The sequence below is a fragment of the Panthera onca genome, chromosome A1, assembly GCF_046562875.1.
Source record: "Panthera onca isolate mPanOnc1 chromosome A1, mPanOnc1 haplotype 2, whole genome shotgun sequence".
NCBI lineage: Eukaryota > Metazoa > Chordata > Mammalia > Carnivora > Felidae > Panthera > Panthera onca.
Window position 1 is genome coordinate 98,276,900 of NC_138339.1, and position 27,968 is coordinate 98,304,867.

General features: G+C 35.7%; 1 protein-coding gene across 1 annotated transcript; it reads right to left on the minus strand.

Moving 5' to 3' along the window:
- Nucleotides 1-191: 191 nt before the first annotated feature.
- Nucleotides 192-27,968, minus strand: AGGF1 (angiogenic factor with G-patch and FHA domains 1). The gene is made up of 14 exons (XM_078448785.2): nt 27,391-27,968; nt 24,625-24,727; nt 23,351-23,550; nt 22,237-22,401; nt 19,286-19,474; nt 17,010-17,340; nt 15,918-16,029; nt 14,638-14,689; nt 11,835-11,936; nt 10,806-10,971; nt 8,701-8,783; nt 5,929-6,056; nt 4,201-4,300; nt 192-2,393 (listed from the first exon to the last, which is right to left on the minus strand). Exons 1-14 carry the CDS (start codon nt 27,598-27,600, stop codon nt 2,193-2,195), a joined length of 2,142 nt encoding a protein of 713 aa, XP_078304911.1. The 5' UTR covers nt 27,601-27,968; the 3' UTR covers nt 192-2,192.

Sequence of the window (27,968 nt, forward strand, 5' to 3'; positions counted from 1 at the left end):
ACAGTGCACAGAGGCCAGAGGCTGCTTCGGATTCTGTGTTTCATTCTCTCTTCCCCTCCCCCACTCGTACTCTGTCTCTCTCTGTCTCTCAAAAATAAATAAATGTAAAAAAAATTTTTTTCAATAAAATAAAAAAATAAACCCTTAAAGGCTACCATAATTAATTTACACTGTGTGAATATAATTTAAAATATGAGACACAAAACAATTTTATGTGTAATCCAAACTACATACTTCACATCTATGCTTCTAAACAAACAGAAGCTCACATCTCTGTACTTTTACAGTGTACAAACTGCTTTTATATACATTTTCTCATTTTCTATTCAAGACAGACACGTGAGATAAATATTATTCGTATTTCACAGATGGAAACAGACTTAGACATTATTCAGTCCTTTATCTACCATATAGTATAGCCCTGAGACTTTAGATTTGCAAAGGGTTTTAATAACATAAATGTCACATATATTTCCATTTTTATCACCATTTTCAAGTCTCCATTTTCTTAACAAAAGAAAGCAATGAAAAAAGTTTTCTACAATCTAATAATAAAAATGGGAAATATTATATACACAGTTGTACTTTACTCAGTGAGTAAAATCTACCACAATTCTACTTTGGGCCTCCTATACTATTACCTATATACAGGGCCCAAGTGCCAGAAACACATGTAAATTTTTGTTTTCTATTTTAGAGAAAATAATGCAGAACACTTCTGTTGCCTTCAAGTCTAATGTACATAAAGAAGTGCTGGGTTGTGTAGGTGGCTAGAAACAATACAGAAAATGACTTTTTGCAGATCCGGAGTTATAGGGCCTCTGACTATCCCAGTTTAGGCCTGTAGGGTCTTGACAACTTGTTTGGTCATATGTCCCATCTTTTGTAATAAATTTATTTTTCTTTCCCCACACTCCTCTTTTCTTCCTAAGTACCCTGTACCATCCAGAGTAGAAATTCCAACAGGGCATCTTTCTTTCTGAATTATCTTCCCCATTACATACTTTTTTTTCAGAACTTTCTTTTCCTATTTCTAAATCTTGAAGATATTTCTTTATAGTAGATGAGGGGGGAGCTATAGCTGATATTCACTGCCAGGAAAGAGAAAGTCCCAGCAATAATTTCCCAGCAAAAAGCTGAGACAGAAGTTAAATGGAGAGGAAAAGAACAGTGATAACTGGCAGGGCAGGGACATCTGCACTCAGAAAGCTGCACTGCAGTTCTCCAATATTTGAAGTTCTCCTGTTGTTACTACTCTGCCAATTTAAAGAGAAAATTCTGGCTGGTCGTGAGTTCAAAGCAGACCAATATATTTAAAACATTGGTTCAATGAATCACTCTTTTTGATATTATGATTATAATGTTTTTATTGCATTTGAAGACATTTTCAATAAATATCTTGAGTTTGAGGCCTGGGCTAGGCAATCCTTTTGCAATAGAAATCAGATTTCTCTGGCACAACTCCATTGCCAGCAATGGGATTTATCAAAACTATAAATGCCAGCACATGGAATATTTCAATACTGTACTCAATTGCTCATATCTAAATATTTCAGCTATAAAACAAACCAAGTGTAAATGCTTATTATATAGTACAAACCAACAAATTCTTCACAGAAGAAAACAATGAAAGACTAATTTTCTATAACATATCACCTGTTCATTAGTTCTTCAACAATATTACTTAGGATATTTTAGGAATAAAATTTATGCACCACTACCCCTGTTTTCTCAACATTTTCCACCTAGGTTCTAAAGGGCATAAACAAGGATGCTTGTAATCATACTTGTTTTTACAAACTTTCGATGTTTCTCTTGCTGTATATCTTATAATGATGAATATATGGAGACAAGGACAAATGTACATTTAAAATTACTGGTTATATGAATTTTGCTTATATGGGTCTTATAAATGACAAGATAAAATAACAAAGTCTGATAAACTCAGCCGTGCCCTGTGAACTTTAGTTTGCTCACAGCATAATCTAATTCAGTTACTATTTATTAGTTTTAAAAAAATGTTTTTTAAAAGCTGCAAACCACCCTTTATTACATATTTCTGAATCATGAGGGGGTAAATTGTGATACAGTTCCCTCATGTTAGGGACTCTTTTGGAGGGAAAACTTTTGCAATAAAGTAAGAGTTTCCAAACTCTTTTAAAAAAGCTTGAATTGTGTTCTATGACTGACATTCATTCTACAGTCCCTTTGACCCAAGGGACGGTCGCTGGCACATCTTTTTGAGATTTAGTTTCTGGGAAGTTTTCGGCAAACCTCTCGCGTGCTTTCTCCCAGTTCTTTTTGCTCTTGTTTTGGAGAAGGTGAATGTCTTCAATTGAGGATGGTTTTCCTGTCCCCAAGCCTGCATGTGTTCGCCGAAGCTGAAGCTGGATCTGTTACCAAAAAGTGAGATGACTTACTGTGGAGTCTAAATACACTGAAATCTGCTGTACCTAACGTGGTACTTTAATTCTTTGACTTAGAAAGACTGATGCAAAATAAAAACCTGTCAAATCCATCAAATACATAAAGAAATACATACGTGATTATACATAGAACTTGAACTCATTTTTCTACTATGTCTTGTCTATCAATAATGTCTATGTACTGTCTATCAATAATTACAGCTGTCTCAATACAGAAAATACAGTGCTCCTTAAATAGCCATCACCGAATTTCAATGAGATGCTGCACAATCTGTCATTAGTCCCACTCTAGCCAGAAGAAAAGGTAATACTACTATCATCCTAGCCTTACCTAAGAAAGTGAATGGGTAGATTAAACATTAAGAGTCATAAAGAGGGACAAAGAGAGTCATAAAGAGAACCTGACTGTTTATTTTCATGAAAAGAGGGAAAGGACTTCTCATTATTTTGAGAACATTAAAAGCCACCAGTTAGTTACTAAATGCCTACTGTATGTCAAGTACCCCACTTGGGACTTTACCTTCATGACACCTCTTAGAAAACAATCCTTATAATCCCCATTTTTACTGATGAAAACTGAAGTCCAAACTTGCCCTACATCACACAACTAGTAAGTGATAGAGCACCTATTCTAACAAAATAATTCTATTTAGTAGGTTTGACTACAAAACCCATGTTCTTCTCATTGTACCTCAGTAAGAAAGAAAGTTCACATTAAACCTCATACTGATGTATCCATTACTTCTTTAGGTACCAGGTAATTATCAAGAAAGTTCTTTTTTTTTTTTTTTTAATGTTTATTTATTTTTGAGACAGAGAGAGAGCATGAATGGGAGAGGGTCAGAGAGAGAGAGGGAGGCACAGAGTCTGAAACAGGCTCCAGGCTCTGGGCTGTCAGCACAGAGCCCGATGCGGGGCTCAAACTCACGGACCGCGAGATCATGACCTGAGCTGAAGTCAGACGCTTAACCGATTGAACCACCCAGGCGCCCCAAGAAAGTTCTTTAATCATGTTACTTTGTAAGGTTTTTGTAAAAGATAATTTAAATTTCAGGGCCCCTGGGTGGCTCAGTCGGTTAGGCATCCAACTTCGGCTCAGGTCATGATCTCACAGCTTGTGAGTTCGAGCCCCACATCGGGCCCTGTGTGGACAGCTTGGAGCCTGGAGCCCGTTTGAGACTCTGTGTCTCCCTCTCTCTCTGCCCCTCCCCCACTCATGCTCTGTCTCTCTCTCTCTCCCTCAAAAATAAATAAACATTAAAAAAAAGTCTCGGAAAAAAAAAAAAAAAGATAATTTAAACCTCTGATGAACCATGGGGACTGCAGAATTAAACCACTGTACTGTTTTCTAGACATTATTCCCTCTACTGCTTGTTACATGACCTGATTATTTAAATCTAAAACAGATTATCTAATACAGAATCTGCCTGTTTGTAAAGTAACACTGTGATTGTTCCCACACTATTTAGTACCAGACATAGCATGGAAGTCATTAATAACAACTAAAAGACACAGAAGAACCTATGGCTCAGGATATGACATTTACTATCCCAGCTTTGAGGAAGGAAAAAACTCTAACGGGTTTCCAAAAAACGTTAAAAACAGAACACATACACATATATATATTTGGTAATTGTGAATACTACAAAAACGGTAATCCTGTCTGTGTTTGATATCATATTCCTGAAATGTAAGGCAATGCCTGGCACATAGCAGGAACACAGTAAACATATCTGCTATAAGAATAAAGAATGAAAGAAAACACAAGTCTTACCGGAATTTTCATTCCTCCACCATCCTTCCCTAGGCCCTCTCCCTTCTTCCAACCCATCTTCTCCAACATCTTCCGACCTTTGTTGCTATCAGTAATTTCACTTTAAAGAAAATTAAGATAGTTGTTGATTTCTAAAAGAACATGTAGGTCACGTTTATAATAAACTAATAATAAAAGTAATTGGTGCAAATACTAAAGACAATTGTTTGGCACTACCTAATAAAGATACACAAATTCTCCTCCCCATATTACTTAACAGAAAGTAGTGCACCAAAAAGATATGTACAAGAATGTTTCTGCAGCAAATCTAATAATAACTACAAGTTGAAAACAACTCAGATGTTATCAATGGTAATATGTATAAATTGTGGCATACTCATGTAAGAGAACATTATAGAGCATTGAAAATAAAATATACCTAACAAAATAATGTTGGACAAAAAGAATATAGACACAAAATAAACAGTGAATTACTCATTTAAAATTCAAAAACAAGTGAAATTAATCTGTTCCTGTTGGAAGTCAGGAGAGTGGCTGCCTTTGGAAAGGAAAAAAAACAAATAGCTATCAGGAGGAGGCACTAGGAGGGAAGGTTTCTGGGGGTTACTGATAATTTCCTATTTCTTGATAAATGTGTATTCTGCAATGTGTTAATCTTACAATATATTATTAAAATTGATACTTAATTTGTGTCTTCTTTGGTATGTAAGTTATATATCAATAAAAAGGTAAAAATAAAATGAAATAAAAGCTCTCCTTCATTGTGTGCATTTTGTTCTATGACTTTATTTTATGCTAGTTTAAGGGTATTTTAATTTTATGTTCCGACACATTGTATTTTCAGTACTACAAAATATGTTAAATTAGCTCTTCAATAACAATAAACCAAGCAATGTCAGACCAATGTATTTCATTTTTTTATTTCTGCCTTTACTTTAATACAATCTTCATATTTTCCAGCCATTACATCAAAAAATATTAAACTTTAAAATGTGTCATGTTGTTGAGTCTACCTAATTCAGAATGTTATATTCTATCAAATCTGATGGATATAAGATGAAATGTTGTTTTATGTACCATAAAGAAAAAAATTGCTGTCCTATGTAACTAAAACTCTATCCTAGTAGTGTATCTTAGAATTAATAAAATATATTTAATAAAAGTTTATAATTAGCTGCCAGTCCTACCTGAAAGATTTAAATTCTAACTAAACCCTGCATTTATATTCTCAGGAAAAAAATGTAGCTGATAAAATATTAAAAGCAGAAATATGGTCATATTGTATAGGCCTCAAAATTATATTCTTCATATTATCACTGCTACTTTACCCAAAGAACAGTACTGAATCAAAAAATAAGACAAATAGTATTTCAGGGTCAACAAGAATAAAAGTGGATGAGTACTGAAATAATTATAAAAGATACCAGTCCATACTAATTTCTTACTAGCCCAACCTTCTAGATATCTAGTATATAAAAATATGTTTACTCAAGTGGGTGGCTAAAATGTTAGCTATATGTATATATGTATGTTTAAGTATGTGTACTTATGTATATGCTAAGCAATTTTCTAGGGAATGAAATTCTAATTAGAGGAATACTTCCACCTTGTTAAGAGCCATTCCTTTAAAGGCTACTTATCAGAATATACAACCCTGTAAGTTATATTACCCTACAAATGTGATTATGGTACAAAGAATGTTTCAAGCAATTCAAATGTAGTACTTACGAGTGAACGGATGCAGGAGCATCATCTCTTTGGAAAGTTCCTTCACTTCCAACCTGCTCCCTACGTTTTCCAGCTCTATCTTTATATTTTGGATTCTTCAATGCCTTTTCATCTTCATAGTCTGTATTCTTTATAAACATGAAATATTCATTGAAGAAAATAAAACTGATACATACAAATGTACTATCTGCATATTTGCTTTACCTGGAAATATGGTTCAAAATGGTCTCTATTAAAGTAACAAAGCAGGCCATGATATAAATTGATACAATTATGTTAGAGTATGCTATTTTTATTCTATCTCCTTTAAAATGCTTATATTTTGTCCTGTGTCAGGCTCCACACTGGGCATGGAACCTGCTTAAGATTCTCTCTCTTCCTTGCCCTCTGCCCCTCCCCCTCCCTGCTCACGTGTGTGCTCTCTCCCCTCCAAAAAAGTTTGTATTATTTCAAGTTGTAGAACATAAACTGTATGTAGAAGATAATATAAATCATACATAAATCATAAAATGTAATCATAAGAAATAATACAGTGAAAATACTGTATGTCTTGACTTAATACTATGTATTCATAGTCTCATATGAACTGACAGTATTCAAAGAAATATGTAGAACCCCTGGGGTTGGCAAAAATCTTTCTCCTTTTCTCTAAGGAAATCAAAGTTCAAAAGGACCTAAAATAGTGTGGCATTATTCCTTGAAAGGGAAAAATATAAAAAGTGTGGTACTCTTTTACAGTAATAATAGCTTTTTGCTTCAACAGTGTTCCATTTATATGATTAGACAGCTGCTCAAGAAATGTTTACTGAATGGAGACAGCTGGGTGGCTGTCAGTTAAGCAACTGACTCTTGATTTTGGCTTAAGCCTCAAGTCATGATCTCACAGTTGTGAGGTCGAGCCCCACATCGGGCTCTGTGCTGGGCATGGAGTCTGCTTAAGATTCTCTCTCTCCCAGTCTTTCTGCCCCTCCTCCGCTCGCACGCACACATGCTTTCCCTCAGAAAAACAAAAAAAAACCCCGCAACTAATTCTGTCATTTAGCAGCTGGGTGACCTTTAGCCTAGTTTCCCAAATGTAAACTGGAAATACTAATTACCTTCCTGGTCCACTTATGGGATTAACTGGTAACCGCCCCACCACCTTTTTTTAATTGTTATTGCAATTTAATTAACTATAATAAATTGCACATAAAGTATACAATTAGGTGCTTTTGAGATTTGTATATACCTATGAAACCATCACCACCATCATGATAATAAACAGATCTATCTCCCACAAAAGTATCTTCATCTTTCTTTGTAATCCATCACTGCAGACTCTCCCTGTGCATCCTTCCTCTCTTGTATCCAGGCAACCACTACACATTCTGTCATGATATGTTAATTCGCTCTCCTAGAATTTTATACAAATGGATGTATACAGTATGTACTCTTGTTGTCTGGCTGCTTTCTCTCAGCATAATTATTTCGAGTTTCTTCCATAGTGCAGCCTGTATCAACAGTTCATGCTTTTCTATTGCTAAAGAGTATTTGACCATATAGATTTACTACAATTTGTTTATCCATTCATGATGGATACATGAGTCTTTTCCAGTTACTGGTTACTAGAAAAAAGCTGCTAATACCACAATGAAATACCACTTCACACTAATGAGAATGGGCAATATGCAAAAGACAAAAAATAACAAGTGCTGGTGAGGATGTGGAGAAAAGGGAACCCATGCACTCTTTGTGGGAATGTAAATCAGTACAACCACAGTGGGAAACAGGATGAAGGTTCCTCAAAAAATTAAAAACAGAAATACCACAGGATCCAGGAATTCTACTACTGGATATCTGCCCAAAGAAAATGAAAACAGTACTTCAAGAAGACATATGCACCCCTATGTTTACAGGAGCATTAGTTACAACAGCCAACATATGGAAGCAGCCCAAGTGTCCATCAATAGATGAATGGATAAAGATGTGGTGTACACACACACACACACACACAAATATCACTCAGCCATAAAAAAGAATGAGATCTTGCCATTTGTGACAACATGGATGGGCCTAGAAGTTACTATGCTAAGTGAAATAAGTCAGAGAAAGACAAATGCAATACAATTTCACTTATATATAGACTATTAAAACGCAAACTGACAAAAACCAGAAACTGACTCATAAATATAGAGAATAAGCTGGGGGTTGCCAGAGGGGAGGGGAGGTAAGGGATGCATGAAATAGGTGAAGGCGATTAAGAGGTACAAACTTCCAGTCACAAAATAAATAATCCATGGAGATGAAAAGTACAGAATAGGGAATATGAATATTTTAATAACATTATTTGGGGACCAATGGGAACTCCACTTATGTGGTAAGCGTTATCTATCTATCTATCTATCAATCAATTTATTTTTCAAGTCACTATTCTGTTCCCCTGATCCATTTATCTTTATTCCAATACTGTACTAATTACTGTAGTTTATAATAAGTCTTGAGATCAGGTAGTACCAGTCCTCCAAGAACATCCTTCAAAGGTACCATTTTAATGCATATTTTTTAAAAACCAGAAATGGCTATTCAAATGTTGGATATTATTATCATTTTTCTACTCTAGCCTCAACAGTTGTTGAGGTAAACAGTAACCAACTTACAGAAATCACATAAATCTCAAAATCATTATAAACAGCTCTATTTTTATATATAAAATGGACTAAACATACCTAAAGACATTTTTAACTTAGAACCAGATGAACAATTAATACATGTAACAATATTTAACATCCTTACCTGCAAACCATATTTTACTCGTATTTTCTTTAATTCTTTTCTCCTTTCCAACTCTTTTTCCTCCTTACTTAGTGCTGGACCAACTAAAAGGAAAAAGTGAGTTTCTTTAAAAAAAAAACTAAACCTGACAGATTTTACATAAAATAGTATTGTTTAATAATAAAATTAATACTAATCCACCTGCATATCAACTAAAAGTTCAAATAAGCATTAACATAAAAGAATCTTGGGGGGCGCCTGGGTGGCGCAGTCGGTTAAACGTCCGACTTCAGCCAGGTCACGATCTCACGGTCCGTGAGTTCGAGCCCCGCGTCAGGCTCTGGGCTGATGGCTCAGAGCCTGGAGCCTGTTTCCGATTCTGTGTCTCCCTCTCTCTCTGTCCCTCCCCCGTTCATGCTCTGTCTCTCTCTGTCCCACAAATAAATAAAAAAACGTTGAAAAAAAAAAATTTAAAAAAAAAAAAAAAAAAAGAATCTTGGGTTGTATTTTGGTAACTAAATCTACTTGGAAAATAAACCAAAACCCAAAAGTTATAAGAATGTTACAGTATGGACACCAAAAGAAACACTGAGTTTTTTAATATTATCATATTTAATATTATCTTAACTTTTTAATATTATTTTAATAGAATCCTAAATGGAGAAATATTGTTAATTTTCCAAAGGAATACAGGCATGTTCAAATGAAAAATCACTGAACCCAAGATTCATATTATTGTGTAATGTACCATAACTCATTTTCATAATCTAGTATCAGAAAACAGAAAATAGGGGGTCCCTGGGTGACCTTAGATTAGTGGATATTTTTTTAATGTTATTTTGAGAGAGAGAAAGCGCATGTGTGCGCGTGCATACACACACAAGCGTGCACACATGAGCAGGGGAGGCAGGGAAGGGAAGAAAAAGAGAGAGAGAATCCCAAGCAGGCTCTGTGCTGTCAGCAGGGCTTGATCTCACTCACCATGAGATCATGACTTGAGCCAAATCAAGAGTCGGACACTTAACTGACTGAGCCACCCAGGTGCCCTTGGATGAGTGGATTTTAAAGCAAGATAGCAACCTCTTACGGCGTTACTATAGAAAATAATGGTATATTGGGGCACCTGGGTGGCTCAGTCGGTTAAGCGTCCGACTTCAGCTCAGGTCACGATCTTGCGGTCCGTGAGTTTGAGCCCCGCGTCGGGCTCTGGGCTGATGGCTGATGGCTCATGGCTCAGAGCCTGGAGCCTGCTTCTGATTCTGTGTTTTCCTCTCTCTCTGTCCCTCCCCCATTCATGCTCTGTCTCTCTCTGTCTCAAAAATAAATAAACATTAAAAAAAAAAAAAGAAAATAATGGTATATACACAAATGATATGTCAACACAAACTGTAAGTAGGAAAGCAAATGTTATCAACCAATAACTCTTAATACCCTGGTCTATTATTTTCTATGTTATTATCTGACAGAGTTTGTGGATAACTTTTTCATATCCCCAAACAGAAGTCAAAAGCAAACCAACCTTTACTATAATTATGTCACAATTCTTTTTTAAATTTTTTTAAATGTTTATTCATTTTTTGATAGATACAGAGTGTGAGTGGGGGAGGGGCAGAGAGAGAGAATGGGGGAGACAGAATCTGAAGCAAGCTCCAGGCTCTGAACTGACAGCACAGAGCCTGATGCGGGGCTCGAACTCACAGACCATGAGATCATGACCTGAGTGGAAGTCAGATGCTTAACTGATTGAGCTACCCAGGCGACCCCACAATTATTCTTTTGAAGGACATTTAGCTATCACTGCAGTGCTGCCTCCAAAGCCTACTAAACTGGATTAGCAAAAATAGCTCATCATTACATGTCAGAAAGCAACCTAATGCTGTAACAGCACAGCTAAATTGCTACACAGAAAAATCAACTAAAATCATAATCTACTAGTCTAGGTTTCAAATTTCAACTATATGTCATTCCTTAGTCTCATGTGATAATATTCACTGAAATCCAAATGTATCTCAATATAGTGTTATATCAAGTAGATATGAAAGTTGGTAGTTGATACATTTTAGAACACTCCAGTGAATTAAGCAAAAAACTTATCATGCTTTCATATAACAATACATTTCACATACCGAAAGATTCATCTTTCTTATCAAGACGAAGGTGAGCTCGAACCTGTCCTGGTTCACAGCCGTCACAGGTATCACTGCCAGGGTGGATGTGAAAGGACAGTACAGTCTCTCCAATTTTCACTTCGTCACCATGCTCAAGTACATAAGGGTCACATTTAGTTTTAGGCTAAAAGAAAAAATTACAAAACAGAAACCCAAGTATTACATGAGATTATTTTATGTCTATGCTAAGTAATGTCTGATTAAAAAAAAATATTTAGGATGGTTCTCACTGAGAAAGACACACATATGCACATACGGCATACATTTCCACAACTTGAGGATGATAGAACTTTCAACTAAAGGAGAAGAAAGCTGAACTGAGCAACTTCTAACTTTTATATTATCAAATCCCCTAATCTCCCTGGCTCCATGCACAATCCTATAGAAATACCCAACCCAAACATCAAACAATCTATTACCAAAACAAATATCCATCACAGTCAAAAAGATAAAATGTTAAGGGGATAAGGGCACATTTCCCTTTTTTCCTCTTATTGTCTCTGATAATTCAGTTTTATTTCATTTTTTATTCTTACAGACTAAAAATTAAGGTATTCCTCACTCCCTTCCATATAGTTTATTACGTGCTAATAAGCACCTTAAAGAGTTCACTGGATAGACACAGCCTCTGTCTTCAAGGAGTTTCCAGTTTAGCGGTATTTCCATTAAAATAATTTTTTTAAAAACACCAAAAAAAAAAAAGGAGTGCCCCTAAAGTTACTGTAAGAATGTTTACTCTGAATAGCTTTAAAATGCATTTATTTCTAAAATAAGATAAGATATACAATTATGATAAAAGTCAAGAGTTAAGTATTCACTTATATACATTTTTCAGCTCGTTCTGGGAACCCCCTTCCATGTAATACATTTGGGCTTGAACAGTAATCTGAACCAAATGATAAGTATAATAACTATGGCCTTCAGGAATAAAAATTTCAGTTCGGTTTTTAAAACTGATGTGCAAGTAATTAATAAATATACACTCACCTGAAGAATCTGTTTTCCGTTAACAATTGTACCATTTTGACTACCTTGATCCACAAGGACATAACTTTGTAAGTCATGGTCAAAATAAATTTCTGCATGAAACTTAAAAAAACAAAAAAAAAAACAAAAAAACCCTGAAGTAATTATAAAATTTAATACTTTTTTTTTTAAACCACAGATAATTTCTCTATGATAGGATAAGATAGATTTAAGGCTCTGATAACTTTAGCTATTTAAAAAAAATTGTTTTTAAATAAGCTCTAGGCCCAATGTGGGGCTCGAACTCACAACCTCGAGATCAAGAGCTGCAAACTCTACCAACTGAGCCAGCTAGGTGCCCCAACTTTTGCTATTTTTCATACTTTTTTTTTCTGAATACAGAAATATTGTAATACCCCTGGCAGAAATGTGATGGCTACAGAAAAAAAGTTCCTTATAATTCCGTCTATCATTGCCATTAATAATTTAGTGTGTGTCTTATATTTTCTAGTTTTATAACATAGTTCAGATTATATTACAACAACAATTTGAAATTATTTTTCACCTAATGTAAGTATTGGTATTTATCATTGAAAATTCTTAATATAAAAGTTGATTTAAAATATTCAAGGTGAACTTTTAAAATTTTATTATTTTTTTTAACTTTATTTTTACTTATTTTGAGGGCGATACAGAGCAAGCGAGGGAGGGGCAGAGAGAGAGGAAGACAGAATCCCAAACAGGCTCTACGTGGTATCATTACATAGCCTGATGTGAGATCGCGACCTGAGGTGAAATCAAGAGTTGGGTGCTTAACCAACAGAGCCACCCACGCACCCCTAAAGATTTTATTAAAAAAAATTTTTTTTTAATGTTTTTATTTATTTTTAAGACAGAGAGAGAGCATGAGTGGGGATGGGGCAGAGAGAGAGGGAGACAGAGAATCGGAAGCAGGCTCCTCCAAGCTGTGAGCACAGAGCCCAATGCGGGGCTCAAACTCACGAACTGTGAGATCATGACCTGAACTGAAGTCGGATGCTTAACCAACTGAGCCACCCTGGCGCCCCAAAATTTTATTTTTATAAGTAATCTCTACACCCAAGATGGGGCTTAAACTCACAACCCTGAGAGTCACATGCTCTACTAACTGAGCCAGCCAGAAGCCCCTGAAGATGAACTTCTCAGGGAAGTTTTTCCAGATTTTCAATACTCAGGACCAAGCATTCCCTCCTTGCTCCATAGTACTTTCTTTACATGGGGTGCCTGGGTGGCTCGGTTGGTTAAGTGTCTGACTTTGGCTTAGGTCATGATCTCACAGTTCATAGGTTTGAGCCTGCATTGGGACCTGTGCTGACAGCTCAGAGTCTGCAACCTACTTCAGATTCTGTCTCCCTCTTTCTCTGCCCCTCTCCTGCTCATGCCCTCTCTCTCTCTCAAAACAAAAAAAATTTTTTTTAAAGTGAACTCTATCACCAACATGGGACTCAAACTCACGACCTTGAGATCACGAATCACATGCTCTATGGACTGAACCAGCCAGGTGCCCCACCTAGTCTGCCTTTTGAATTTGTTTAAAAAAGAACTTCAAACTTAAATTATTCAAAATTATCTTGTCTTCTGTGATTTTTTCCTTTTTCTAAACTTAGAAGTTCTTCTCCTATCCAGTGGTTAAATATGTGTTTCTATTTTTTCCCCTAATATTAAGTGTGTGGGTTTTTTTTAATTTTTTCATCAACTTGGAAATGTGTGATATATACTGTCAAACTGATTTCACACAGCAAGAAACTATTTACCCCATCACTGAACACCTTAGTTTAAAAGAAAGAAAGAAAAGGCAGAAACGCCACCACACAACTACCTATATTTTAGATAGAGTGGGAGAAGGACTTCTTTGCTATTTAAATCACAGTTTTCTTTGGAGGCAGAAGAATTGAGTCATAGTAAAGTAAAAAAGCAAGATAATTTGCTCAGAGTTAAAATTATGAAAATTTCCTCCCTTCTAAATGAGTCAAAACAAAGTAAAAAGAAGTATACTTTTGAACAAATAATGGAAAACAAGTTTCATCCCCACAAGACAAAAATCACGTAAAATTTATACTTTAAATCCATATTACATTCTACTAAATAGAAACAAAATGGGGATTATGAAAGATCAGAAAAAGAAAAAAGATAACAACCATAAAAGAGAAGCAGAAAACAACAGAAAATACACAAGAAGATAATATCAAGTATACAGAGTCTCAGTAGCAAAACCTTTTGTTTTTCTTCTTGTAACTAAAATTGTAACTCTGTTCTTACTGTTTCATTTGAAAACCCAAGTGTTCTTTTTCCTGAAACCATTACAGGAGCAACTAGGAAGAGTTATAAATGGAGAGCCTTGGGTGGTGGAGGACAGATTGTTCTGGAGTTGTAAAATACTCTGGACTCAAACACAACCGTCTAATAACAGCCTGAATCACAACCGTCTAATAACGTAGCCTGAATCCAGGTCTGATTCATTTTTAAACTACAATCATATCTAGCACATTTATTTCATTCAATAAATGTTTGTTAAATGGGTGTTACTTTAATACTTAAATTAATCCACATTTCTACTCCCGCTCCAACCTGTTAAAAATTAAATATAATTTTGTTTACTCAAATTTTGATAAAATGTTATTTTCTCAAGCAGTGGAATAAACAAATCTAAATTGTTTTCATTACCATCACTACCTAAACTATTAAATTTCTACTAAATGAAAAAGCCCCTAAGTTTTCTGCCATAATGAAGATTCATAAAATCAGTATCTATGAAGCTACACATTTGAAAAGCCAAAGAGCTTACCTTACTAACACCAACTTCAGGGATTCGGAGAGTATGCTCCATATCTTTTTCTCTGCAAAGTAAGATGTCTTTAACAATTTTTGAACCATATATAGATTAAGCACTTACAGTTAACAAAGAAACAATTTTTTTAATATTTATTTAGAGAGAGAGAGAAAGAGAGAGAGAGAGAAAGAGAGAGAGAGAGAGAGCAAGTGCATGCACGTGAGAAGGGGAGGGGCAGAGAGAGAAGGAGACACAGAAGCTCAATCAGGCTCCAGGCTCTGAGCTGTCAGCACAGAGCCCGACACAGGGCTCAAACTCACCAACTTTGAGATCATGACCTGGGCCAAAGTCACATGGTTAACCAACTAAGTCACCCAGGCACCCCAACAATTTTTTTTTTAAGATTTTGTCATTGTTGTTTTAAAATATAATGTTAAAATACAAGCCTTTCTATTATACTAAGTCCAGTTTCCTTAATCCTACTCTAAACTTCCTATTTGAAAGGAAGTTCCAGGATCACTTTTACTTTTTGAAACATCTACCCCAAGTTAATATTAACACCCAGTAGGACGCCTGGGTGGCTCAGTCCGTTAAGCATCTGACTCTTGATATCGGGTCAGTTTACCATCTGATGATTCTGAGATGGAGTCCCACGTGGGGCTCTGCATTGAGTGTGGAGGCTGCTTGGGATTCTCTCTCCTCCTCTCTCCCTGCCCCTCCACCATGCTCATGCACGCACACTCTCAAAACAAAAATTTTTTTAAATAATAATAATAAAACATCCAGTGGGACAACATATCCTATCTACTAGTATCAATCACCTATTCCAAATCTGTTGACTATTTGCCATTTCTATTATTGCATGTAAAAGGACCATACTATTCTCAAGAATTTAAAGTTAAGATACTATATAGAATCTGAATTAAGAATAGATTTTTCTTTCTGGTTGGCAAAAAATGAAATTATCCTACTCATGATTGAAACCTACCTCTCTACCAAGCTGGTTACGAGTCACAAAGAAACAGAGGAGGAAGATTAAATACCAAACACTGGATTTAAGTAAGTACTTTAAACCTAAAAAGTTAAGAAAATGACAAAATCTCTGTGAGAAAACATAAGTATCAACAATATTTTCTGAGTGGAAGAGGGAGGAACATGGATGTCATTAAGTGTCTGCCCGGCAAAAAGTGTTTGCACATTTCAAGGTTTGCACATTTCAAGGAAACAGCTTGAGTAATGTACAATCCACTGGAATAAGATAAATATACAAACATAGTAACATTAAACATTTTTACCTTCCAATTGTAGCAGGATTAACAGCTGTAATGATAAAAAGCGATCCTGTCTCCAACACTGGTGATCTAATAACAATTACTCTAATACATGGGGGCCAAATTTTTTCCTCATCTGTTAAAGAAAAAAATCGGTAAAGTATTAATCCAAATGCTATGGGAAAAAGTTAGAGATGTCTAATTTCTAGGCAGGAATAAGAAGCATCCATAAAATAAAATGTATTGATCAAAATCTTAATTCTGTTTGAAACAACCTTCTTAAATTCTGCTATATGACATACATAATAAGTAAGGCTTTAACACTTAAGATTTAAAGGGATCAACCTAGGGGCACCTGGGTGGCTCAGTCAGTTAAGAATCGGACTCTTGATTTAGGCTCAGGTCACGATCTTATGAAGGTTTGTGGGTTCAAGTCCTGCATGAGGCTCTCTGCTGTCCTCACAGAGCCTGCTACAGATCCTATGTCCTCCCTCTCTCTCTGCCCCTCCCCAGCTAGCACTCCCTCAAAACAAAAACAACAACAAATTTCTCCTAAACAAGAATTCTTATATTCACTTAGAAAAACTGAGTCCTCCTTTAAAAAAAAAAAAAGGAGGGGGGGTGACTATTTTCAAGAAGAAAATAAGTTCATATGGCCTAATATGAAATCTTGGGTTTTAAAAGTATGCCTTTATGACCTCAAGTTAAAAAATGTAAGACTTACCCTAATACTTACGTAGCTTAATTTATGGACTACATGTTTTTAAAGGCAATTTATTTTTTCCTTTCAATTTCATAAGTGGCCTCCAAAGACCTAGCCCACTCAGACAGACAACACATGTATCTTTAGGGTTAGAATATATGTAACTTGGTTTTGTTCTACTGGTTAAAACCTTAAAGGTCCAAGTATTAGTCATGTATTCAAATCCTTCCCTCTAAAAATAACCAAGTGGTAGCCCACATAATTTTCAACACTATCATTAAAATAATCAGCTTCAAACAGTTTATTTTTTGGCAGTTACATTACATGCGTTTCTAACATTTTTAACGTCTTGCTCTTTTACAATGACCAAACTGGGTTCTTTATAGAAAATTAAACAATGGTTATTTATTCACCTTCATCCTCAGTATCTTCTGCAGTTACATTGTCCTCACTGGTAATGTCTTCATCATAACTGTCCTCTGTCTGAGAGTCTGTAATTTCACCTTCTTCTGGCTCACTATCAGTCTCCATGATTTTCTCATCTTTAAATGACATTGAATTATAAATGTTTTCATTAAGAGAAGATTCTACAGTCTTTCCACTAACTGGAACAGTGAATTTGGTGGGACTGTTTTTGTAATGAATGTCCATTTTGGCTTTCTTTTTCACATTTGCAAAATCTTCTCCCTCACTGCAGCCTGTATGTTCAACACTGGATGCTTTTTGATCTTCTGAATTCAAATCCTGGAAAGAGGTAGGTAGGGAGGTAGGAACAGAGAAAAATGTCTTAAACATGACCATCTTCTAATGTTTAATGCCAAATGTTTTAATGAATTAATGAAGATATACGTACATTATATATGAAATAACAACAGCTCTTACCTATAACCTCCTCTCACGTTCCCTTTCTTGCTTAATGACATTACCATCCATTTATCATCCACATCAAAATTCGTATAGTTATCTTTGACATCCCCTTCACTATTACATGGAATCAATTACCAAGTGCTATGGACTATGTTTATACTTTATCCCAATTCTCTCTCCTTATCATTTGTCCTAGTACAGGCTCTTATCACATATTGCTTAGACCATGCAACAGCCTAGACCACTGCTGTCCAACAAAAATATAATATAAGCCGTGTATATACTTTAAATTTTCCTAGAAACCACAGTAAAAAGGTAAAAGCAGGTGAAATTCATTTTATTATTTTATCTACCTAGTATCTACAAAATCTTATCATTTATTATATACAAATAACATTTTATCACTATAAAATGATTAATGAACGTGAGCACACTCAAGTAGGAGAGTTGGGGAGTGGCATAAAGAGAGGGAGACACAGAATCTGAGGCAGGTTCCAGGCTCTGAGCTGTCAGCACAGAGCCCAAATTGGGGCTTGAACTCCAGAGCTGTGAGATCATGACCTGAGCCGAAGTTGGAGACTTAACTGACTGAGACACTCAAGCGCCCCTAGTATCACAAGCATTTTTAAAGTTCCCCTCTGTCTTTATATATTACCATTTTAAGACTTAAAGAATGTTTTTTCAATTAAACATACTATCATTTTCTTAACCAGGATCTTGCAGGCCATATGAACTCTTCATTTTTTTCTGTTCTTAAAAATATTGCTATATAGGGGCACTTGGGTGGCTCAGTCAGTTAAGCATCCAACTCCTGGTTTCGGCTCAGGTCACGACCTCACGGTTTTGTGAATTTGAGCGCTGGGCTCTGCATGGACAGTATGGAGCCTGCTTGGGATTCTCTCTCTCTCTCTCTCTCTCTCTCTCTCTCTCTCTCTCCGCTCCTCTCCTGTTCATGCTGTCTCTGTCTCTCTCAATATAAATAGACTCAAAAAAAATATACTGCTATATAACAAAGTATTTTTCTTTCTTTGGATTTTGAAAATTACTAGAAATGAGATTTTCCAGTTAAAGAATATGAACATTTTTATGGTGATTGATACAAAGGGCCCATCTACTTTCCCCAAACACACCAATTTCCACTTCTAATAAATATGTAACTACCCTGTATTTGCTAGCAACTGATTTAATGTTTGCTAACATAATAGGTAAGAAATAGCTCAAAATGATTAAGAAGCTGAACTTTTATCTACACCTACATACAATCTGTGCTTTTCTTTTATTATTGTAAATTGTGCAATTACACAACTGACTGAGGGTCTGACTGCTCTTCTTCCAAATTATGTAACACATGAATATTTTATCTGCCCTAAATCTACCTCCTTCAAACTTTAAGAAATTCCTTCTATTTGTAGTGACTGAGAATTTGTGAAAAAGTACATGTTCGCCCCCATGTGAATGCTCCTTGGTTGATAGATTCTGATATCTTGTTATCTTCATATGCTTGAAATATAGTTACTGAATTATGATTTTCAGTTTCATCAAAAACTTTGACAGAATTACATCATTATATAAAATTTTAAAATTATGGGGGCGCCTGGGTGGCTCAGTCAAACGGCCGACTTCGGCTCAGGTCATGATCTCGCGGTCCGTGAGTTCGAGCCCCGCATCGGGCTCTGTGCTGACAGCTCAGAGCCTGGAGCCTGTTTCAGATTCTGTGTCTCCCTCTCTCTGACGCTCCCCCGTTCATGCTCTGTCTCTCTCTGTCTCAAAAATAAATAAATGTTAAAAAAAAAAAAAAAATTTAAAATTATGAAGACATTACCTTTTCCTCATTTGTTATAGAAGAATCTGGATCCTTTCTTTTCTTCTTCAATTTTTTATCCTTATTTTGTTTTGTGCCACAAGTCTGATAAGGTTGCAAATCAACTCGAGAATGAAATTGGTATCGACCACTTTCCACATCACAGTAGTAATAAATTCCGGTGGAAGGATCATAATATAGCTGATTTTCCTTTCAAAGACAAGAAAACAGTAAGTTCTAATCAGGTAAGATGAAATAAAATTTAAAAATAAACAACATAAACCAAATACATTCAAAAATAGTAAAGGTTTCTTTTTTTTTAATAAATGTTTCTAGTATTTTCTGAAGATAATGAGTAAAGATGACAGAAAGGAAAATGCTTATAATTTTCCAAAATACTTTGCCATGCAATATTTGCAGTGATTTTCTTAGTATGAAAAACGAATACATTTAAATATTAAACTGAATCTCATGAAACTGGCAATATTTGACCATTTTCACATTTACAAAAACAGGAATTTCATATGGTTCAACTTAATACATTAATGAAAAATGACAGCAAAAAAACCTTTCAGAAGTCATGAAAACTAACGCATGCATCAAAAACAGCTGACCATAAAAGCAATTCCAGACTTATTATCCTTATGATTACCCAATAATGGTTTGGTAGTACAAAACCCCCAACCATCCTCTCAATGTCATAAAACAAATATCTGCCTTTTAGTGTTCACGACTAAAAGCTCTGAAGAAAAACTGAAATTAAAATTAAGCTCTGGGGTGCCTGGGTGGCTCAGTCAGTTGAACATCCAACTCTTGATTTCAGCTCAGGTAATAATCCCAGGGCTGTGGGATCTATTCTCTGTCTCTGTCCTTCTCCCCAGCTTGTGCTTGCTTGCTCTCTCTCTCTCTTTCTCACAAAACAAAACAAACCCTCAAACTTACAAAAATTAAGCTCATAAATACAACATAATAGTTTATATAAAGAAAGTGATAAATAACTGTCTTTACTAATTCTACCGTAAGTAATTAATTAAGTAAAAGAGCTATGCAAAAATGAATTTTGGCAAATTATGGATAAAAACCACAACGATTAATTTATATAATCATCTATATTTATTAGATACTGGCCCATATTTTATAATCAAGATTTAATGGAACAATCTATGTTTTATTTACATCATAAACCTATATAGATCAGAGTTGGAAACATCTTACAATATACTAAGGTTAACCAACTAAACCTGCCTGGAAAAGACTATTTTCTAAGAGTTGATATTACTGCAATTTATTGTGTTTAATTCACTTTGCGGATCTCTTAAAAAAATACTGAGAATTCTGACTATCTTTCCTGAAACTAAAAAACTGAATGGAAGTGATAATAAAACTTTTATAACTCAAACCTATTTAATCTCGTGTCTTTCAGTCCAAAACACATTTTCAAAAATAGAAGAAAAATGAAAATTAAAATAAAAAAATAAAATGAAAACTGGCACAATAAAAAGGGCAAAACAATGATGTCCCTAATTTACTAAAACACAACCTACACAATGTTACACATAACCACTTATAGAAGAGATGTAGGAGGAAGGAGACAGAAAGGAAGGTAGACGAATGATGAAGACTAACATCATATACGTACAAACTCTGTATTCTCCTCAAAACCAAATAAATATTTAACAGCTACTCTCTTTGGTAATAAAAAACATTAATTTTTTGGGTATTAATTAGCATTGTCAATTAGCATACCTCTGTGGAAGAAAACCCTTTCTTCATAAGGGATTTACAAAGAAAACCAAGAGCAAACTGACAAGCTAATGAAATCTTTCATCTAACTATTTAGTATTATCATTATGTTCCTTCAATTAACTAACAATAATTCCAGTGATTGGAATGGTGAACATCTGCTCCACTTTGGGGTACTACATTCTATAATTCCTGAGGAGATCACATGCCTAAGCCACTGAGGTTGAGGTATATACATATGTAAGTGCCATCATCATTTTCATCAAATCCTAAATGAAATCCCATTTCAAGTACCAGACGGCAACAGCCATAATACTGAATTATAAATCATGAACTTTGTTTTCTCATTCTGTCCTGGTCAGTGGTCCATTACACACATAACATGTCTGATTCCATACTAAATCCCTAGTTCTCACTGTTAACATTGATTTTTAAACCAAGTGAAATGCTGGGGCACCTGCGTGGCTCCATCAGTTAAGTGTCTGGCTACTGATTTCGTCTTAGGTCATGATCTCACAGTTCATGGGATCAAGCCCCATGTCAGGCTCTGTGCTGACAATGTGGAGCCTGCTTAGGATTCTCTCTCTCTCCTTCTCTCTTTGCCCCTCCCCTGCTCATGCTCTCTCTCTCTCAGAAATAAACTTAAAAAAATAAAAATGAAAACATAAAAAGAAATGCTTAAAAGCCAAACAAGTTTTAAACTAATAATAAACATGCTATTGAGAATTCCAGAAAAAGACTCCCTTTGGGGCTCAAACGGATTAAGTATTTGAAACAACTCTAAAGTATCTCAGGCCAAGCCTAGCATTAACAATGTCACTTCCTTATCAATTCTATGAAAAAATATTAGTTTAGGTTTTTAAACACTGTACAACAATATAGTTAACTGTTTTTATTAATACTCTAAAATCGCTTCTTGGCCTTTTGGCTAAGATCAAGTGTATTGACACGCTAACATCTCTGCATGTTACTTGACATATAAAAGGTTATTAGACCTTTCAGAAATATTAATCTATAATAACCACAATTAACTTATTTAGTTAAGAACATAGAAATGTAGCATCATAAGCTATTCTACAACTCTTTATTCATGTCAAATAGCCTTGAAACAAATAGTTTTGAATTTAAACACAGCCTCTTGCTTTTCTTAATTCTTGTTTAAGGTTGAATACTTGGTATCGAGCAGCAAGGACACAACCATACAACACTAAACGGTCGGAGATACTTACAGAATCATAATAGAAGCCGGTGCTGTGATCAAAATACAGTCCAGTGTTCTCATCATAGCTAAATCCAGTCTGAGACACTGCAGCTTCTGCTGCAGCTCTCAAACTTTCAGCTAAAGAAGAACCTTCCAAGGATGTATCTTCTGTTGCTAATACGGACGCTGGCTCCTAGGTAAGATACATTCATGTCAAGTAAGACCAATACTTCCTTGTGTCAATTTAGAAGTTGGCAGAATTAAAAAAAAAAATAGACTTAAAGCAATTTTAAATAATAAGACTTCAATTTCTGCAATAGAAAGAAATGGCTATCAATTACAGTGTGGTCCAGTGTAAAAAATATTACTAGTGTTAATTCAATTTTGACCCAGTTTTGAAGATATTAGAAGTGAGTGAGTGACCATTACTCAAAAATATTGCCTGATACTACAAGGTAATAATCTACAAAATATAGACTCTGATATATTCTTAAAGAATATCTTCGGATCCTGGGATCCTGATTTAAAGTGAAGAAACAAATTTCTATGACACTCAGGCAATAGTGGGAAGATATTTGACATTAAATAAGAATTAAAATAATTTTAGTATGGGGGTGCCTGGCTGGCTTAGCTGGTGGAGCATGTGACTCTTGATCTCGGGGTTGTGAGTTTAAGCCCCACACTGGGTGGCAAGATCACTTAAAAAATAAAATCTTAAAAAAAAATTTTTAGTGTGAACAAGATATTGTGGCCATTGCCCAAAATTTTTTGGTTGGGTCAAAATATAGTGATAAATTTTCTTTTAGCTTATGTGTATCACAAATTTTTAGAACACAATAGAGTAGAAAAACAATTATATATATTAACAAGTTCCAATTTTTGTTTCCCAAAAACTGTTAGTATTCACTGCATAACTATGCATAGAATGTTTGTAATTCTAATATATGTCATAAGGGACAAAAGAAGTCTATTTTTCTATATAATAACAACAGAGAAAGATATGTTTGGGGCATCAACAGTTTCTTTTTTTTCTTTTCTAAGTTTTATTTACTTAAGTAGTCTCTACACCCAACATGAGACTCAAACTCACAGCCAACTGAGACAGCCAGATGCCCCATCAACAGTTTCACACTAAACGTTACCTGTGAATTTGAGGCAAAATGGTCTTCCGTACATTTAACATGTTCTGTTATATCAGTACCAGCGTAAGCATCATTTTCTACTTGTGACTGGTCTTCAGAATTAAAAGTAGAAGCTTCGATATCCTGATCTTGGTGAACTGAGAGTTCAGTCACTTTATTTGGAAGACTAACATCCTTATAGTATGTCTGATAATAATAATCTGTAGCAAAAACAAATTAGGTTATATCATATTATAAAAACATATATAAAAGAAGTTAATTCCAAACCACTGGCACTGAACACAAAACAGCACACAAGGCAAACATAATGTATTTTTATAACTGTATACAATTTAACAGATTAAAATGAATAGTGCAGATAAATCTGCAGAAGTAGGTATCTTTGATTGTAACATCACCTTCAGTACCCCTGCTGTCAAACTAAAAAGGAAAAAAAGTGGTAGATTTGGATTTTTCCATAGCAAGAGTAAAAAAAGAAAAAAGGTATATAGGTCGTGTTCTGTCAAAAGAAATGAGCTTCTCATCATGTACAACCTTAATATAGTTGCCTATCAAATGATCATGGGATAAAGATCAAGCTAATTTTTTTTGGTCAAGTTTCTCTCATGATGCTGACTTAAAAAAAAAAAAAATATATATATATGTGTGTGTGATCATGTTATATATGTTATATATCATATATATATAATATATGTGATCATATTATATATGATATATATATATCATGCATATATGTAATGTTGATTCTACTGCTGTGTTTAACAATTTAGTCAAATCACATACTGAATTTAAAAAAAGCAAAACTTAATGCAAAGATCATTTCTTGTGATCCGTATTTATTAAAACTCAGTTGCTCAGTTATTTTGCCTCACAATGTCATTGATGAGGTCATAGCTGTGAGCTCATCACTCTCACGAGAGCCTAAGAGAATGGCACTGAACACAACACTAAGTGGAATGCAACAACAAGAAAACACATGTGCCTGGTCACAAGGAAGGCCAGATATGAGTAGATGGTTCACAGCATGGCAAACATTACTCAGTTAATGTGCCACTGAAAACATATTAGCAATACTACATATTTACAGGAATGACATTTCTATTTTCCCACCAGAGCAGCATATAGATTACCTGAAAACACCAAATCATATGGAGAGAAGTCAACGTAACAGTTCTCATGTTTATTTAGATATCTATTTTAAGTTTAAAGAAAACTCTGCCTTAGCAGGATGTGAATGTAACAGCATTAAGATAATTTCATTATAAGTTGAATACCTGAGATTGACCAAGGAGGGTGGTTCTCCGTTTGTACTTCTACATCAGACTTTTTATTATCCTCATTTCTCTCACAATGGAGTATTTTACTGAGCTCTTCTACCTAAAAGAAAACAAGACTTAAGGAAAATAAATCGTATAGCAACCTAATAATATACACACCATGCTCCTGAAATTATAATCATCGTATTTCTTGGTAAAAGTTTTAGAGAAGTACCAAAGCTTCTAGTCCCCTTTCCATAAAAATAAAAAATGCTATAACTGACTTTCTTTCACCTTTCACATTTGCATAGGGAAATGTTTTCTTTTTTTAGGTTTTTAAAATTTTTTTTATTTAAGTAATCTCTATACCCAATATGGGGCTTGAACTCACAACTCCGAGACCAAGAGTCACAAGTTCTTCCGACTGAGCCAGCCAGGCAGTCCAGAGATGTTTTTATTCTTATACTCTCTTGCCAAATCTCAAAATATTTCCTCCAAATATCAGATGAATTAAATTAACAGGACTTTTCAAAAAGGATCCCTTATTTCTAACAATACAAATGTTTTTATACTAAAATTTTAATCAGTTCTCCCTAAAGAATTAATTTTAAAAAAACATTAATTCTTACTCATCAGATGAAGCTATCTAGCATTATTCAGTGTCCTCCACCTGGAATTAACTATTCACCTAAATATATTAATACTCATATGCTTTAATGCACTTTTTTTCTTTAAACAGCAGACATGTTCTTTAAACAGTCTGTTCTTTAAACAGTCTCATGACTAAGTAACTGCAGCAAAAGGGAATGGAGGTGTGCCTCAGAGGGCTATCTATCCTCCCTGTGCCTCACTGAATGCCAAGGTCAGAGCAGCAGTATGGAAACACCCATAAGCAGATGACAAGCAATCCCATAAATACATCTCATTTGGGAAAGATCTCAGTGTGAGACAACGTCTATTATAGGCATAAAACTAAAAAACAAAAAGAAAAAATGAAAAAGTTAAATATTTAATGACACATAAAGCTTAAAAGGTGAAAGGTGGTAATCTGATTACACACAGATTATCTAGCCACCTCATTAGTTATCAGATCCTATTAGTACCACCCAGTGGAACTAGAGTGAACCAAACAAGGCACCAAGACCACAAAATTTAAGGAGGCACTCATTCTCAGCTTCACAGAAGTAGAGGGTCTGTACCAGACAATGAGTACTCCTTAAATTTTTTGCCCTGGGTTACTGACTGCCTTGCCCCAGTCCTGGCTCTGGCTACTACCACTATTACTAGATAATTTATTTAGTATTTGCTACATCCTTGGCCCTGAACTTGGTACTCTGGATAACCTCTCATTAATTCTTCCAAAAACCTTACAAAATAGTGACCCTAACCACCATTTTGCATGAGAAATCTGAAGTAATTTGCACAAAGTTCTTTTGACTCCCAAACCTGTATTATGTTTATCAGTTCACCCTCAATTCTCAAGCCACTCCAAATAAAATACTAGTGATTTGGGATGACAGTTAACATTGAAACCATACCCACCACCAGGGGAGGCTCACTAGGAGGAGGGTAAAGAGGAGTTACTATCAACAGTAGACTCAAGGTTTTTTATGCATTCCAATTTTCATGTTAAGACCACCATATCAAATTAATACTAGTAACAAAATGCTGGCTTTCCAAAGACTAAAAAATGTTCTTTTAGATCTCTGTAACAAGCAGTACTTTAACAATTTATAAGTATAAAAGGTTTTTTTTTTTAAGGCTGTCATATTTTGCTCCCCTTCCCTCATATTTTAACCATTTGAGTAATCTCCTAGCACAGTCCTTATGCATTCATGTTAAGTGTTCAAGAACTAGTTACTGAGCAAACAAATACATTTTCTATAACGTCCTATCAACAACCTATACAATGGACACACAAGTCACTGCATCTCGGCAGTTATTTTCACAGATCATTTGATAACAAAGCATAACAAAGTTTGCTGCCATTTCATGTAGAGCCTTTATGTGCAGTTTTGGGAAATGTACCAGTATATCACAAAGAACTAGACAATTTAACTGACATTAATAATTAAAGGAAAATAATTTGTTGGGAGAGTGTAACTGCCCAACAAATCAAGCTGAGGAAAAAAAATATGCTCGTTTTTAAAAGTGAGAAAAAAAGAAGTGTGACTGCTTAAATATTTATGCTTACCCCATTTTATGGAAATGAAGTCAGCTGGTTAAAGTCTCTAACAAAGACAGTTTGGGCCTCCCTACTTTCACCAGAAAACTCAAGATGGTAAATGCCCAGAATAACAACCTGGCAAATATATAGCGTTCAACAGTGTGTAAAACTCTAAAACCATTTGCTCACACTTAATTTGCTTGTGTGGTACTAACATTCTCATTTTACGGCCAACCGAGGCTCAACATCAGTTCACACCAAGTGAGTGATAAATGGGACCCTACTTCAAGGCCAGAGCTTTAACAAACTCAAAAACGATCTAGAAAAAATAGTATAAATGTTCCTAACGCCAAGGGAACGTTACAAATGAGAACCAAAACTAAGGTAATGAAGTTCACTTCCCACCATCAGCTCACGCACTTGTCTAAAACGAGGAACCCAAACTGTTAGGCTAGTTCCAAAAGTACTTGGATTTGTAACAGCACTGAACTTTTATTTCAGGTAACTCTACAAAGCAGTTCTGGGCCCCTGCCAGGCAGCCCTTCCAAGGCTATCAAAGGCTCCGGAGGCATCGCCTTGGGTGGAATGGGGCACGAGGCTGGAAGCGGACCGCGCACCTGGGTGCGGAGCTCCTGGTTGTTGCTCTCCGCGCTCTGGTACAGCCGCTCCGTGTGATGCAGCAGCTTCTCGATCTCCCGCACCTGCCGCTTGCAGCTCCGCAACTCGCATTCCAACTTCTCCACCTTCCGCCTCAGCTGGGCCAGTTCAGGCTCGGGGGAGGGTGGTGACGACGGCGACAGCGAAGGCGACGGAGCCTCGGAGGCCATGGAGTCTTGCGCAAGGCGGCCCGCGGGCGTGGAGGGACTGCGCTCACGCTGAGGTGGTCGCCGGCGGGACCAAAAGCCATGAGAGCCCGCGGGCAACCGAAGTTGGCCTCAGACCGGCCGGGCCCGATCGGCCCCTGGCCATGACACCTTAAAGCTCCTTGCCAGTAGCCTAGAAAGACTGCGGGCAATAAGCAAGGGTACAGAGGATGAGCCCGGCCCAATCCGCCAGACTTTGAAACGGGGAAACTTTATTGGCAGCTACCTTCCCCACAACCGAAAAAGCTGAAAAAAACGTTGGAGAAATGGTCGGCCAGAAGAGCAGTGGCCAGAAACTCGGAAGCTTCCTGGGCCGAGCCGGAAACGCTGGT

Excerpts from the sequence above, each read along its gene's own strand:
- AGGF1 (XM_078448785.2), bottom strand. The coding sequence starts at position 27,600 with ATGGCCTCCGAGGCTCCGTCGCCTTCGCTGTCGCCGTCGTCACCACCC. Across the intron at positions 24,728-27,390 it reads ACCAGGAGCTCCGCACCCAG|GTAGAAGAGCTCAGTAAAAT; the intron begins GTGCGCGGTCCG and ends GTTTTCTTTTAG. Across the intron at positions 6,057-8,700 it reads GAGTAAAATATGGTTTGCAG|AATACAGACTATGAAGATGA; the intron begins GTAAGGATGTTA and ends ATGTTTATAAAG.